The 17,007-nt window shown below is 32.8% G+C and overlaps 2 protein-coding genes across 7 annotated transcripts in view; one reads left to right on the top strand and one right to left on the bottom strand.

Moving 5' to 3' along the window:
- The window catches only part of LOC133197203 (neurobeachin-like), a 121,782-nt gene extending 117,382 nt beyond the window's left edge, over window positions 1-4,400 (bottom strand). For all 4 annotated transcript variants that reach the window (XM_061333111.1, XM_061333113.1, XM_061333112.1 and 1 more), the window contains exon 1: window positions 4,088-4,400. In XM_061333111.1, coding sequence (XP_061189095.1) covers window positions 4,088-4,255 — 168 coding nt within the window. In that variant the 5' untranslated portion in view covers window positions 4,256-4,400. The remainder of the gene's footprint in view (window positions 1-4,087) is intronic.
- A 2,694-nt stretch (window positions 4,401-7,094) lies between these two features.
- On the top strand, window positions 7,095-16,061 carry LOC133197201 (septin-11-like). 3 transcript variants are annotated; one of them, XM_061333106.1, is made up of 12 exons: window positions 7,113-7,180; window positions 8,770-8,874; window positions 10,884-11,016; window positions 11,414-11,527; window positions 11,732-11,813; window positions 11,906-12,046; window positions 12,315-12,432; window positions 12,942-13,031; window positions 13,134-13,230; window positions 14,328-14,484; window positions 14,732-14,864; window positions 15,051-16,061. In XM_061333106.1, the coding sequence occupies exons 1-12, from the start codon at window positions 7,157-7,159 to the stop codon at window positions 15,210-15,212; spliced, it is 1,356 nt and encodes a 451-aa protein (XP_061189090.1). In that variant the 5' UTR covers window positions 7,113-7,156; the 3' UTR covers window positions 15,213-16,061. The 3 variants fall into 3 exon arrangements, with proteins under 3 accessions (XP_061189092.1, XP_061189090.1, XP_061189091.1); XM_061333107.1 differs by lacking the exon at window positions 8,770-8,874 and adding an exon at window positions 9,997-10,068 and having other exon boundaries at window positions 7,117-7,180; XM_061333108.1 differs by lacking the exon at window positions 8,770-8,874 and having other exon boundaries at window positions 7,095-7,180.
- Window positions 16,062-17,007: the final 946 nt, after the last annotated feature.

The following is a 17,007-nucleotide window of genomic DNA, read 5'->3' as shown; positions in this document are numbered from 1 at the left end:
AAATAACATATATTTATAGAGTAAACATAGATATATATCTGTGCATTATCCCATTTAATAAGACAAAGCACTTTCTGTGGGATGCTCTACTATATAATGAAGCATTTCCTGTCCCCATGCATATTTACTCTGATTGAAGACATCCCAGCTATTTTGTTCATTTGCAAAACACTATTAATGGCCTGTTATAGCTTATAGCAGCATCAATAAAATTACTCACTGGCTTATACTGTTTAACTGAGCATGACTTGTAGTTGAAAAAAATACAATAAAAAAATATTATATGAACAGCATGGCATTTTGATGAGATGCAATAAATATAAAACCTTTTTTTTTTTACATTCCCAGTAGCAGCTTGTTTTTTGGCAGCTAAGTCTTCCCCATCACTACAAAATAGACAGTCAATAGACCACCTTGATAAAGCAAGAGGTTTGGATTTTCTTGTTGTTTGAAAAACAAATCAAAACATTGAAATTGTCAGAATATTTCAATGCGAAAATGATTTTATTTCACATACATGTACTTGAATCCCATACCTGTTGCAGACTTTTCTTTATTCTAGTAACAGTACGGTATTTGACTTTGTTAAGCATACAGCTTTAAAAACAAATTTCAAATAAAATCCAGTTTTTGACAGACAATCTTTACAAATAACAAAATAGACTAATGAATTCAAAGTTACACCACTACGATCATACAGTAGTGTCAGAGCCATACTTACTGCAGAAACATGTATGGTGAAAACCTGATGTAAACACATTAAATGAATAGGGTATACCTTAATTATTTAGAAATACAAAGAGGTAATCTGTCTGCCCCAAGAGGTTGACAAGTTTCTACTCTACAAACCATTCCCTTTGACAATGTTATACTCTACTGTCCATTGCCTATGACAGTGTTATACTCTACAAACCATTCCCTATGACAAGGTTAAACTCTACTAAGTGTTCCCTATGACAAGGTTATACTTTACTAACCATTCCCTATGACAGTGTTATACTCTACTAACCATTCCCTATGACAAGGTTATATTCTACTAACCATTCCCTATGACAAGGTTATACTCTATTATTATACCTCCACTGATTTTTTCCCTATATAACATTAGATTGTTAGTTGTGACTAATTCCCTAGAAATCATCATGAATGGATAGTCAAGTGAGCTAATCCCTGCTTTGAAAACTAATTTCTGGTTATCCTTAATCCTCTAGATTTTACATTTACATTGGTATGATATGTGAATGGACTAATCCCTGTGTGTTAGTTCATTGAGCTAATCCCTGCTTTGAAATCATGCTATCTGAATCCTCTAAATTTTATGTTTGTATCGGTATAATAAAACAGTTAAAAGTATATCATTGCGGGAGTTATCGAGATTCCAGTTCCCCTCGCCCAGGACTATTTCCCTCGGCTTCACCTCAGGAAATAGTCCTGGCCTTGGGGAACTGGAATCTTGCTAACTCCCTCAATGATATACTTTAACTGTATACTAACCATTCCCTTTGATAATGCCATTCTCTACTAACCATTCCCTATGACAAGGTTATACGCTACTAACCATTCCCTATGTTCTTTTAAAGATATGAGTGAACCTTGCTAGCAATCTCTTTCTCTTTACAGTTACTTACCTTGAAGATTTATGCCAATGACTTACTTAAGAAATAAGGAATCTTTTTTAACCATTTATTAGGTTATAAATACGAGTTGGTCACATGGTCAAATCCCATAAAGCCAAAAGGGTTTTATTGTAGATTTGATCCTGTACCAACCAGTATTTATATCCTGATAAATATTTAATAATGATACCTTATTACTTAATATATTTAAATCTGTGACTGATTTATAACAAATATTTGATTATTATGGATTTAAACCCATGACATGATTTATTTTTTCAAACCTCAATGGTATAAACTGAATGTGTTAAACATGTCAACCACTTATGATGTCCCTGTGACATTATGTTAAAACTTTACGACTTTAAAAATGAATTTGTGGTAATGTGACAAACCTGCTTGTATACACATTACAATTTTAAATATGCATTGCTCAAACAGTGTTAATTTGCAAATGTAAATATTGAAAATTGGCATCAAATGTTGCATATGTCTGTTTAGTTTAAGCTTATTTTCTTACATCGTTTAATCATAATAGTCATAAAACAACTACGGAACTTTCAAGAATTTTATGTTATTTTGTAAAGCATTTATAAATGTATTTTGGTTTTTAGACTTGAGAGCTTGGATAATTCTTTAAAAGCCTGAATCAAACGTACGATATATTAATGTTACATAAATCTGTCCTGTTACTTCCTCTCCCTACTTTTGTCTCCCATCTCCATTCTAATTGACTGATTTAATTAAAACTTTACCCATGCCTCTTGGAGAAGAAGAAATAGTTCAAAGGTGAAAGATGTGATTTTATTATGAAGGTATATCCCCAGATTAACACTGGCAAATGTAAATTTTAGCACTGTGTAATACACTGGTACATGAAATGGTTTCATAGGAAATTTGATACAACAATCTGGGTCAGCACTTGTTCAAACTTGAGTGCAGCAGTAAACTCTGGAATACCTTACAAAGATCAATATTGTGTGTATTGATCTATATGGCTCTAATTAAATATATCTACCATTCTATTCTATTTTAACCAAGAAACAGGATGCAGTTAATTCCCTTGCAGACATGGGGACATGACCAGCTTTCACGCTATACTCTGTTTCTTATATTGCATGCAAGCATTGATATTTTGTTCATACTTAGAGTAATATCTTACATTGTATACTGAAAGATATTTCATAAGTCTTAGAATTCAAAATTAAATTAATATTTCCATCACAATGATCACAATTGAACAGAATATAGGAATTCAAATATTAAAATATTGTTTTAATATAGAAGTAGCTCTCTGGAAACACAATACAGTAAAATCAAGTACAGAATTTTTTTTTTTGGAATTGGATCCAATGTTTTAATCCTTAGTATAAAAGACAACATTGCTATAGGGTAGCATTTCTCAGCATTTACTTGCACAATAATGCTTCAATTTCAATTTTTGAAATTTTAATTCAATTTGCCATTTATCAGTCAGTAATAACTATATTATACTACTGTGGAATCATTTAATTTGTGGAGGTCAATTTTCGTGGGCAAGCAAGATCTTTCTTGCTCATGGGGACATAATTTCACCGGTTACTCATTTAAATATGGTAGATTCAAGGAATCAATATGTTTCCAAATAAACGTTTATGGGGATGTAAATTCATGGGTTTTAGGGTGACCCATGAAATCCATGAACATTTGTCCCCCATGAACAATGAAGATTCCATAGTATATGATATTTTTAAGCACAGTTCATATTTCAAAAGGCTGATTCTTTGCTTTACCATGTTTACTTTCATTATACTTGTCAAAAAAAGATTATCATGATTATGGTTCATTAGTAACATGTCTTTGCAAAAATTTTTATAGCAGCATCTTAAAATGGTATATTACAGAAACATATTTCAGAAAACATAGTTTTCTACTAAAAAGTTGGTTAAAAATTAATAATATGTTGACGGTGCGACCGTTGGGGCGAGCGCATTGTTCACTTCATTTTAAGATCCGCCTCTTCAAACCGCACGAGACATTTGGAACGTCTAGACTGTGACGTCACATGACGTCGTATGTTAGCTGCATTTCCATAAACAAAGTTTAAAAAGTGCAAATATTTTAACAAAGAACGTTTAATTAATCTACTATCTGCATGCAATAGCCATTAATTAAGGTGAGTTTATTTTTTGTGAAATTTTAGTTGTTGTCACCGCGTGAACGAAGTTAGCAGCGAGAACAAGAAGCGATGCATTGTGGGTCAGAATTACTGCGGAAAAAAATTCTATTGAATGAATGTGCAGTAGTCCGAATTTTCTCTTCGCCCAGGCGTTGTCGTTAGAGCTCGCAGTGACGAGCGGCGCTTCGCGCCGCTCGCTGCGCTCGCTATTAAAGCAATTATAACATTTTAGGCGTGAAACATGTAAATGAAGCCTGTCGACTCTGCAGGTACAATGCCACGCCCACTCTTTCTCCCTCAGAGCCACACTTACCAAATGCAATACTGTGTCCACAACATCTTTATTGGGAACTTGATCCACCTTCAACAAACTGATCAACAGGCCAAATTTAAGCTCGTCATTCCCCGTTGATTTCAGAATGTCATCTGTTGACCCTGTGGACGTGCCATTTTTTTCCTCGGCGGTCGCATTCAGCGACATAACTGCACTTTATCCAATGCAGAAACCTCTCTTTTTGATTTCTTTTCCGTGCTCAACTTAAATTACTTAACTGTCATGTACCACTCCAATGTGAAACCTATGTTGGTGCGTCAGATCCTCCACTTTCGGCAGAGATGCCGGAACAACTTCCTATTGACGGATGCGGACTAAAACAATTCTTCGGATTTTTTTGGATTTTTATTAAACCCATGAATCCTATTTCTTTGAAGATTTTTCAGAAATTTTGCTAAGGAATAATTTGCAAAATATCTGTGTTGCTGTATCATATCATATCATATCATATCATATCATATCATATCATATCATATCATATCATATCATATCATATCATATCATATCATATCATATCATATAAGTTGCAAAATATATGTGCTGTTGTATCATATCATATATTATTATACCTCATTATAATTATTCTACACAACGCGTTATCTGATTGGTTCTAGATTATCACGTGATCGGGCCATAAAACTTCATATTTCACGATCGTCGGCATGCTTTTCATCATATTCCCCCTCTTCGGATGCCTAGTGCATTTTCCCGCAATAGTTATCGTTCGTTGAAAGAAAACTCCCGAGAGTAGTAGACGTCACAATAGCCTGGTTTACGTCACAAAACTGATGATTAGTGATGTGTCAAAAGGTTTCAGTAACTTTACGTTAAAAATGAAAGTGAATTTGAGAGCGGTGCCGAATTTGAAAGTTTATGTTTATTTCAAAGTTTTTGCTTGTTTCGGTATAATAAACAATTCATTGCATGAATGTTTGGGAAATATGAAGATTTATTCAGCCAAGAAATATCATATTCCCCTCGGGCGAAGCCCTCGGGGAATATGATATTTCTTGGCTGAATAAATCTTCATATTTCCCTCACTATCATGCAATAAATGTATAATATTATATTCCTTGAACAATGGCAAACAGTAAATGCCACGTACCGTATATTGAAAATTATATACATAAGCTCAAAATTTTCACGTACATACAATATAATTTTCTCAATTACGAATTTATACATTTTAAAAAAGAAATTCAATTGAATATGGCAAAAATTAAAAACAACACACCATTTTTTTTTTTTTAGCTCAACTGATAATACTTTTTTCACATGTTCATAGTTTTTTTTTTTTTGTTTTTTTTTTTTTTCCTTAATGTTTTTCAATTTTATATTTTTGAAGGTATGACCTGATACTTTCCATCCAGGTATAATTCATTAAGACGCTTTCCTGAATAGTCTATATAGGAGAATATGCCGGCTAGGATGAAAAGTATTTAGGTCATATCCTCGTGATTTTTATACTGTATATTTCAGTAAGGAGCTATATTGTGTTTTAGGAAAATATGCCAGGGTGAAAAGTTTTTGATATACTCATGGTATTTTAAGACTATATTTACATGTCGACAACCATTTATTAAATTCAAAACTGAACAATACACAAATATTGTGAAACTGTCCAAGACTTATTTCTTCATTCTTAGCTCACCTGAGCTGAAAGCTCAAGTCAGCTTTTCTGATCACCTGTTGTCCTCTGTCTGTCCGTCCGTCCGTCTGTAAACTTTTCAAAATTTCAACTTCTTCTCATGAACCACTGCATGGGCCAGAAAAGCTGAAACTTGTTTGGAAGCATCATTTGGTAGTGTAGATTCTAAATTGTTCAAATCATGACCCCCGGGGGTAGGTGGGGCCACAATGGGGAAGTTTTACTATGAAATATAATGGAAAAATCTTTAAAAATCTTCTTCTCAAGAACCACTGGCGCAGAAAACCTGAAACTTGTTTGGAAGTATCCCCCGGTAGTGTAGATTCTATATTTTTCAAAATCGTGACCCCTGCGGGTAGGATGGGGCCACAACAAGGTATCAAAGTTTTAGATTGAAATATAATGAAAAAACCTTCTTCTCAAGAATGACTGGCAAGAAAAGCTGAAACTTATGTGGAAACTTCTTGGGATAGTGTAAATTCTAAATTGTTCAAATCATAACCCCTAGGGGTAGGTTGGGGCCACAATAAGTATTACAAGGGGGGAAATCTGGTGAAGAACAGCAGTTAGGCCAAAGTTACACAGGTGACCGTTGTGGCCCATGGGCCTCTTGTAGTTTTAAGTAGTCCTGTCTCACTGCAATATTTCTCCTAATGGGGTTATTACACTTAAATCTTCAGGTCTGTGGTTTATGAAGATGGGACAAACCTTCTTTCAACAGTTCAAAAGAATTTTAAAGAGGAATAACATCTTATGTAGATACATCAAATGATTTGCTTATCATTGATAAACGCCTTTTACGTTGGGGTAGTGACATTCTCTTATATGATATCATTTTTTACAATTAGTAAATTCAATCAATAGATTCAAATAAGATGTTTGTAACTCAGTTTAAATTTTCTTAAAATGCACAAGATCAAGACTTCCCTTTCGTATGATAACATAGCTTACATTGTTTTCATACTCTCGTGACAGTTGTAACCGTATTAAAGGAGAAAAAGTTGTTGTAAGAACCTGTTTCGATTTTATATTTATTTATCTATCTGTTTCTATTTTATATTTATTTATTTATTTATCTATTTATTTATTTAGTATTATATTTTTTCATGTGTTCAAAATCCTTTTTATTTGCAAAAGTGATAGGGAAAGATAACTCTAAAAAATTCGAGCATTTTCCGTTTTTATCAGAATGTCTTGTGATGTTAGTGTCCAAATAAACAAATTCGCGTAAATATACGTAAGAAATGTTTTTATAGTTTTTTTTATATTTTGATTTTTATAATATCAATGCTTTTATCCTTTTTTAATAAAAAAATAAAATAAAAAATAAGCCCTGTTTAACTTCCGGTTTTTAAAGGGAAGAACGGAATCCGAAGAATCTGTCAAGTTTGCTAAAAAAAATGTCAACTCCTGACGTTCAGAGGGTAGGTACATTGTTGATCATGTTCTTATGGGCATAATCAGTGAGAAAAATTATGTTTTTAAGTTTGTATCTATCGCTTTCATATTGATTTGCAACCTATCGTTTTTAAACACTGGATTCCAAATTTGCACACAAAGGCGGAAACACCCATTTTTGGCTTCTCGCAGTTATCTCTACGTTGATTTTGAGCCTTGAAAGAAAGGTTTATCAGAGTTTTTAGATAATCATACGCTTTAATTAGGGTACTTTTGATTCAAGTCTGAAATATTTGGATTTGAATGTATCAGAGAAATAAATTCAAGGCTTAAATTTAGTAAACAGGTAAAGGGTTGATACACAGGGGCTTGCTATCTGGGTCTCAGGACAGGCCCTCACCACAGTTAGAATATCTCCCATGTACCTAAAATGAAGCAGAATATTGCAGAATTGCTCAGAAGGGATTTTGGAGAAAATAATTGAAGCTGTATTGAGAATAATCAACAAATTAATCATAACAAACCTTTTGAGCTTGGTTGTCATCTACGCTAAAAAATAGTCCAAATATTTTTCAGAAAACAATACATTTTATCAACGTTTTTTTCTCACTTTGAATTTTTACACCATGTTGACATTCGGAACTCTATGGATTGTTCCTAGTGTATACATTATTTGAGTTATCCCCCATTTATTTTACTACATTGAGATAGAACGGAATGCATTCTATTGTAAAACTCCATAGGACATTTATCATTTTAGTGATAGAGCATTTTATCTAGTACAATTGGTATTGACATAAACTTACAACTTCTTCCTGTTTCTATTTATCAAGTCTGAGAGTTTAACAATTTTACACCCATATATTAAGAATCTTGACTAAATTCTTTGTAATATAGTAATTGAATTAATAATTTGTCTATGATAAATGTTCAACTGTCTTTTTAACATTATACTTCAGGAATTCTGTGTAGTTATTTTGGAAATTTTCTTTATTGATATGTTGACAGTTAATTTCTCTCAGTCTGACCCCTTCCTTCCATTTCTAATACAAGTCATTGTGAATAGAGACCAAGGGAGAAAACTTGCTCATCTAGCCACCATTTTACTAAAAGATACATTCCAAATTACCAGTAGATATGAATGTTTGAAATATGCTATGATTTAGAGTTAAAATATTTTCTCTGTTTGAAATTGTCAGACTTTTCTGGTTCCATCTTAGTCATTCTCAATTTTTTTTTTAGTAATTTGTATCCATAAGAACCTGTAAATGTAGTAGCTATATTCATGATATTCATATCTAATGATTTGATAAAAAATTTGACTACTCGTAGGGAATCGAAAGTACAATTTTTGAGGCATACTTGTATCAAACACAATACAATTTAACGGTGTATTCTGTGTTTTCCTGCCACAAGTTTTAGAATAAAATTTACCAGATAATCTTTCCTCTGATTAGAATTCATGAGCTACATCATGAGGTGTACGTGATGTGACGTAAGAATTTTAAACAAAAAAAAAAACATGCTTCATATTCCACCAGTTAAGTGTTCGATTTATTTGAAGAAATACATGTATTACATGTACTGATAGATATGTTATATGTTTCTTGTAAAGATTGAACAATCGTCTGAAGGAGACACATCATTAGATCAGTCAGCTGATCTGTCACAAGAAAATCTTGACCTGTCTATTGACCAGTCGGAAATTATTTTGGAACAGGTATTCCTACATAAAGTCTCGCCATCCTAGCTCTGTCTGTTTCTGTATCCTAAAATAATGCTCCTTTAATTCTGTGCATGTTGCCAGAGTCTTCATTCTTGAAAGGAAATCTCAGGCTTGAATTCAATTAACAATGTCAAATGCAACATGTTGGTTGCTAAATTACTATGTCTGGGGAAGAAAACTAAGGCTTTGGTTCAGTTAATGATGTCACATTTGTTAAAAGGGTTTTGTATTGGACATTAAAACATGCATAAAAGAATAACAAAGATCTAAGTCTCTGTTGAAGAATTTATAGCCAATAACAAGTATATGTAATTAACAATAAACTGCATCAGGACATAAGTATACAATGATATTCTGGCCATTGTTGGGACTCTAACGTCTAATGCGTGCTCATTTAAATATGGTGAGGTGCTTTTTAAATTCATTCTAATAAAATGTCATGATATTTATTACAGAGTAATCAGTATGAAAGAGTTTTGAGATGAAAGTTGAGCCTGTTATGTACAAAATGTAAATGAGATTTTGTTTATACATGTATGTCACAATAGTACATGCTATTTATTCCTTTCATAGTTCCTAAGATGAAAATGAAATACATGCCCTATCTGCATGCTAAAACATTCTTTGTTTCAGTATATGCTACCTTTGATGCTATTTGCCTGTCAAGCTCAGAATCTGTGTTGATTATTATCTTGGTAGCAATGCTACCTGTCATGTACTAGCTGTCAGCTATTTAAGTGTTGACCTAGGTCTATCTGCCTTATAAAAACCTTTCCTGATAAACTGACATATACATGATATACATATAAATACCATTAATTGTAATGGACTTTTGTATCACTCTTATTTACAGGAATCATTCAAAGTATGCAAATGTTTTATGTTAATTTTAAAATGTTGAGTAAGAGCATGTTGACTGTTTTGATGAGTCATGTTCTATATACATGTAATGCACACAAATTGGAGCAGTGAAGTTTATGCTTTTTCAGCAAATAGGCATACTGTAGGTTTGCTTTTGATGAGATATCCATGGTATATAGAATACTGATGTTAAAAGTTTGTAAATATTGATAATGACTAGCTTGGTGTTTAATGCATATTCGTTTGACAAAATAGAAAATGAAATCTGAGAAATGGAGCAAGCTTCCAATTATATCCACAACCAGTCTGTATCCAGACTTCACAGAGGTGAATTCTTTCTAGGTTATCTCAGCACTTGTTCAAGTTCAGTTTCTAGGTTATCCTAGCACTTGTTCAGTTGGGAGATGAGGGCATATACTTTTTTTTTTTTGCACATTTAAATGTACTGAGTTAATAATTGTTCTTGGGTTTTTTTACTAATAGTTTTACACATATGTTCTCTGTTGTCCACATTTTGATTATTATTTTACAGATCAGGTTGTATTTGTTTAGAGATTGTTTGTTAAGCATTACTAACTTTCCCAGCTGGTTCCAGTATATATGAACATTGTAGGCATGTTGTATATAGTTCTACACATGGTATGTAAACCTCTGATGGTTAATAACCAGGTTATTATCATTAAAGCCTTCCTGGGGTTGAGTCATGCAGCAATAAGTCTTTGCAGATTGAGACTTTCTTTATAAACAAACTAAGCCAGGGATTGGAGGTATTGAGGTATGTAGTCAGTGTTATATCGAGTCCCGTAAGACAATATGTCTGTTCAGACTCTAAGGTGTAAGTTTTCATCCACCTGTCACATTGTGTCAAATCTGGCTCCTCTAACCTGCTCAGTGGTATGTGATCATAAAGATGTTAATGTTATGAATGGGAACTTTTGTCCTGGGACAGTGAACTGCTGTGCCAAGTGCAATTATTTTTGAATGTTTTTAATCATCATGTCCATAGGAGCTTGTAACTATTCGATATAACTTAATATATGTTTTGTAGAGTTTTTGTAAGATGGAAATATTTAGTTGTTTCCTAGCTGTGTTAATCATGGATACAATTTTTGTACATCAGAAACATTTGTATATTTTCACAGCCTGCTAAACCACCCCACCAGAATACGGTGAGAAATTTAAATCTAAATGGCCATGTGGGCTTTGACAGTCTACCTGACCAACTGGTCAACAAATCGGTGGCTCAGGGCTTCTGTTTCAACATCCTCTGTCTTGGTGAGTGTCATACAATATAATTCTCAAGTATAATTAATATTATAATTTGGGTAAAAAAAAATGTAGTAGTTTTATCAAATACTTAATAATTTTTATGATAATTTTTTGGGGGGAAAAATATGGTAAATTAACATACTAAATGAATGTTACTTTGGAAAAACAACCTTAGTGGATAGAGTATGTGGAACACATATACCTAGTTGTTGTCATTATTTAGTGCAAATGGAATTTTCATGTATAAGCTTGATGTACCTGACTCCAGGAAAGTTACTACAAAAGAAATCACTATAATATGATTTGTGCCAAAAAAAAGGGGAGGGGGGGGGGGGTTACAATAAACTGAATGAATCAAAGGCATGTATTATAATCGCTATATGTATATATTTATTATATTAAGGTGAGACAGGCATTGGAAAGTCTACTTTAATGGATACTCTCTTTAACACTCACTTTGACTCAACTCCAAGCACTCATGACCTCCCAGGGGTCAAACTAAAGGCCAGCACCTATGGTAAGCCCCATTGTAATCTCAATTTGTCCAGCAGAACAAATTCTTCATTGTGTTGGAAATTCCAACTTGGAATTTGAATTTCAAAGCTTGAATATAATTATAGATTTAATTGGTCTAAGTTGATGTCTTTGAAGTCGTGAATAAGTTACACTTGATTCATGAAAACAAAAATTTGGAATAGTTATTAACATCCTATAATTTCAGAATTACAAGAGAGCAACGTCAGGTTAAAGTTGACAGTTGTTGATAGTGTGGGGTTTGGGGACCAAATTAACAAAGAAGACAGGTCAGTTTATCAAATGGAAACGGGACAGAAATGTTCTCATTTAGTAAAAATCAGTATTCAAAACTTCATAGAACCTTATGTTAAATTTGCAGTTGGAAGCCCATTGTAGACTATATTGATGCCCAGTTTGATAACTTCCTGAGTGAAGAGTTGAAAATAAAGAGATCCCTTCATAACTATCATGACACTAGGATCCATGCCTGTCTGTACTTTGTGGCTCCCACTGGACACTCGTAAGTGAGAGGTTCAAACCCTTCTTGTATTTTGTACACATTTTTTTTGTCGCCTGATTTTTAATAATTAAATCTTATAATTTTGTATAAAGTTGTCTTATATGATTGACTAATGACAGTTTGGTGAAAATTTAATGATTGTTTTGTTGCAGAATTCATTTTGTAAGTTCAGAACTGTCATTTCAGTGATATACATGTAGAGTAAATTATTTAACAACTTGGACAGATATATTTTTTAAATTAAGCAGTGTTTTAATTGTTATGACAGATTGAAGGCCTTGGATCTTGTCACCATGAAGAAACTTGACAACAAAGTTAACATTATCCCAACCATAGCTAAGGCTGATACTATCACAAAGGCTGAGTTGCAGAAATTTAAGGCAAAGGCAAGTTTTCTGATAATAAATATGAAAAACATTTTAGGTCACAGGAAACTCGTGATAATTGCATAGAATTGTAAAGATCTGTGTGATTTATGAAGAATAAGAAGGAAATAAACAGTATTTGTTCTGTTCCAATTTAATTTTTTTAACTGCTTTGTTTCCAATATACTGGGCATTTCATGGTTATTTAATGTACACAAAAAAAAAAAAAGAATTAAAGAAACATGGAAGTATCTAGATACTAAATGAAACTCCAAACAAAGAAGTGGACCTTGAAATGCACACATTAAAGAAAAAAAATCTTTGGCTTAGGTTTATGCAGATACAGTAATTAAAAATGAATTGAATTAATAAATTCTGTCATTAATTGATAAAGAATATTGTAGAAATCAGTTGTTTTTTATAAAAAAAAAAAAATACTTGTGTATACATACATGCATACACATGGAAATCATACTTTTTCTTATGAAATGCATATACATTGTTGAGTAATTAAGATAATTTTTGTGCAGATCATGAATGAGCTGAGTTCTAATGGTGTCCAGATATATAGCTTCCCTGTAGATGATGAAACAGTGGCAGAGGCAAACAAAGTCATGAATGTAAGGAGATGAAAGATGTCTTTATTCCATAACTTACTTTGTTAAATATTTACACTCTGAAATAGAAGAGCACAGAAAGTATAAAATTATTTGTTTTTTTAGGGTCATGTTCCATTTGCTGTGGTCGGAAGCAGTGATGAGGTCAAAATAGGTAATAAGATGGTCAAAGCCAGGCAGTATCCATGGGGAACAGTTCAAGGTAATTTCTCATTTAACTAGTGGAAAACAAAATCCAGGGTATTCAAATACCTGGTTCAAGCAGATATTCTATATGTGTTTTCATTTTCAGGGTTTTATGTAATAATTCTTCTTTTGCTTAATCAGAGTTATTCAACTTTATCATGTTTTTTCACAAATTTGTGTTAGAGACTAGTTCCATAAGGTTGACTTTTTCAAGATTGACTTTATATTACTTGATGGTTTAAATTTTCAAAGTATCAATTGAAACTTAAAATACTCACATTTAAGCTACCTGAGCCAAAGGTTAAAATGAGCTTTTCTGATCAAAATTTGACTGTTGTGTTGTTGTGTCTTTGTAAACTTTTCACATTTTCAACAGAACCATCTGACTTTCAACCAAATTTGGCGAGAAACATCCCTGGGTGAAGGGGATTCAAGTTTGTTCAAATGAAGGATGTCCTTTTAAAAGTTAATATAATTTTAAGAAATTGTGAAAAACTGAGTGTTATCATTTAAAAATCTTCTCAAGAACTACTGGGCTAAAAAAGATGAAACTTATTTGGTAGAAAAAGATGAAACTTACTTGGTAGCTTCCTTGACGTGGTGTAGATTCAAATTTGTTCAAATCATGGACGCCAGGGGTAGGATGGGGTCACAATTGAGGATCAAAGTTTTACATATGAATATATATAGGAAGAACATTTTCATATTTCTTGCTCTTAAGAACAGCAAAGCCATATTAATATGGAAGCATCCTCAGTTAGAGAATATTCAAGTTTGGCCAAAAAATCTTTAATTAAATGCTTCTCAAGAACAGCAGGATTAAGATCGGTAATATTAAAGTGCATTTATCCTTAGGTAGTTCAGATACAAGTTTGTTCAAATAATGCCCCCCCCCCCCTCCCCCACCAGGGTTTAGAGTTGAGCCACAATAGGGGATCAAAATTTTACCAGGGACCTCTTGTCTGGGTTGTATCAATCTGCAAAATCTTTCAGTTTGTCTCATTGGATATTATTTCATTTGGATATTTCTAAAATTGTTTATGGGGAATATGAAGGCAATTTGTATAATTAGATGTTCATCTGTCAAAGTGAATGAACCGATTTAATTTTCAGTTGAGAATGAAAACCACTGTGACTTTGTGAAGCTGAGGGAGATGTTGATTAGAACTAACATGGAGGACATGAGAGAAACCACACACAGCAAACACTACGAACTCTTCCGCAAGAACAAACTGCAGGAAATGGGATTCTCAGAAAACGAATCCAAAAGGTTTTAGTATATGAAAATTTTGTATTAAAGTATAGAGAGATAAATTGGTTCTTTATAAAGCCACAGGAGTTCGCATACCTATCAATTTTACCGAAATTTTCAGTAAATATAAAAAATACGTAATACCTATAATAATAACATTATAGAAAATCAAACTTATTATGCTATACTTTACTGTTTTGGGGGATATTTGTACACATCTACCATGTAAAGGAGTTTATTTTCAATGAGTAATGTACTTTTTTAGTTTATCGGAGACATATGAGTTGAAGAGACAGCAGCACTTGGCAGATTTACAGAGAAAGGAGGATGAAATGAGACAAACATTTGTCATACGAGTCAAAGAGAAGGAAGCTCAACTTAAAGAAACAGAGAAAGAGGTCTGTATAACAGTTTTGTATATTAAACAAAAGAAAGTGAAAGGAGAAAACTCAAACCACAGCAAAACTGTTGCTATTTTATAAATTCTTTCAAACAAAATCAGAAATTAATTTTTAGAGCTAGGAATGTAACATAGAATTATTAATTTTGAGGGGATTTAATTATATTAATTTTATATTTTGCAGTTACATGACAGATTTGATGCTCTGAAGAAGAAACATGCTGATGAGAAAAAGAAAATTGAGGACAACAAGGCACGGTATGAGAATGAAATGGCAGCATTTCAGCAGCGTAAAGCTCAGCATCAGGCTCAGATGTCAACACTTGGAAAGAAGGGAAAGAAGTGAAACTCATACTACATGCCTTAATCATCCACAGTGCTGTGCAGTTTAACATGGATTAAAATTTTCTCCACCTAGAAGCAATTTTTTTTTTCGTTTATTCTTGAATCTCCTTCTTAATGTCTTTATCCCTCATTTTCCCTTCAGAAGGGACCAATTATGTTTAAGGTTATTGCACCAGTATTAATATGTAAAAATTGCCCAATTACATTTCAAAAGGGGCTTCCATTTTCTATTTCCACACATTTGTAATATGTTTTTCATAGACTTATTTTACATGGATTGTAAAACACTGAACAGTATGTCATATTTCTTGATCAAATCAAGAGATTAAAAAAAATTGAAACAATTGTCATAATTCGTAAGAGCTGTAGATCATACAGAAATACCTGATTTAATTTAGCTAGAAATGGACCAGAGATGGACTGATATGTAGCTTTTATGTTTCGTGTTGTTGGTTGTACTTAGTAAATGTATTTACTAGTGTTTATGTAACCAATAGTGTTCTGTAAAAACTGCATGTTTCATTTCGACCACTGCCAAATCAATACCAAATATCAAACTTCCTTATTTCATTATAAGAATACCATATATATTTATGAATATGTAATGACAGTTTTTGTTATTTGTATACTTTTATATGCTTGCCTTAATGCCTTTAATGGAGTAACTGACTACTTAATTTTCATCATTGTTTTCTGATTAAGTGCTGTTCTTTTATGATTTTTTTAATGATTAATTTTCTAGTATTGAGTTACCACTTTGTTTCTTGCACAAAAATTTGAATTGAATCAAAGAGAAATCCTTCAAAAATTATCTAGTCAGCATTATTGGGAATAAATGATGAAATAGAAACTACTTCTTGTGTCTGTTTTATATTTTGCACAATGAAAATTTTTACCCCCCCCCCCCCCCTTCAGCGAAATGGTTTTTAGGAAGAATGACTGTCTCCCCACTGAAATGGACCTTTTCTGTAAAATGAATTTTTTTTTTGTTTTATCATTCAAATTCCACTGCAGACTTTAGATACCAGTCCTGAATAAAAGGAGGTCCCATGTGAAAGTCATTGCAGGCACGAAAAAGATCTGTCGGTGGTTATAACTGCTGGGTAAAACAAAACGAAGAAACTAGAACAATTTTTAGACGGTGGCTATTTAAAGCCACAGGCTATTGCTGCAGGTCTGGGCGATGAATAAACAACTGTGTAAAATGACGGGGACCCTAGCGGCGATTTTTGCAGAGACAAAATAATGAAAGGGGGGTCGTTTAGATGTTCGAAAATAAAATGTACATGGTTCTCAAGTTATTTCAATGACATTTTGTTGATGGGCGCAAAGTTTAATTCCTGATATTTGTCGTTATAATATTTCTCGCCTCTTGAATATTCATTAAATTACGCCGACTTAATGTTAATTCGTACAAAAACTGATTCGTATATAAGGAATCAATTCGTATGCAAACCACAGAAGTCAATTCGTACATAAAGTTTGCTGAACATGAAACAAATGCAAAAAGTCAGTTCGTACACACGGCCTTTTTTTTTTACGTTGTGGAAATGTAAAAATTCAATAAAATTTATTAAAAGTAAAAAATAATCTGGGGGAAAATATTTATGGATAATGGTTTCACATTACACCTTACCATCTAAGGAAATAAAATAATTATTGTTAAATCAACACACTCTCGGCGGTTTCTTCGCTGTTGGATGTGTGACAAACGCTTATTACGAGATGTTCCCAATTTGGTATTCCCTAATTACGAGATACTCCATGCTTGCAAAGCGTCGATCCCCAAATTTCTC

The sequence above is a fragment of the Saccostrea echinata genome, unplaced genomic scaffold, assembly GCF_033153115.1.
Source record: "Saccostrea echinata isolate AGI-Se365-2 ecotype Australia unplaced genomic scaffold, CSIRO_AGI_Sech_v1 ptg000030l, whole genome shotgun sequence".
Lineage (NCBI taxonomy): Eukaryota > Metazoa > Mollusca > Bivalvia > Ostreida > Ostreidae > Saccostrea > Saccostrea echinata.
Note: the sequence above shows the minus strand (reverse complement) of the source record. Positions and strands in the feature narration are given on the sequence as shown.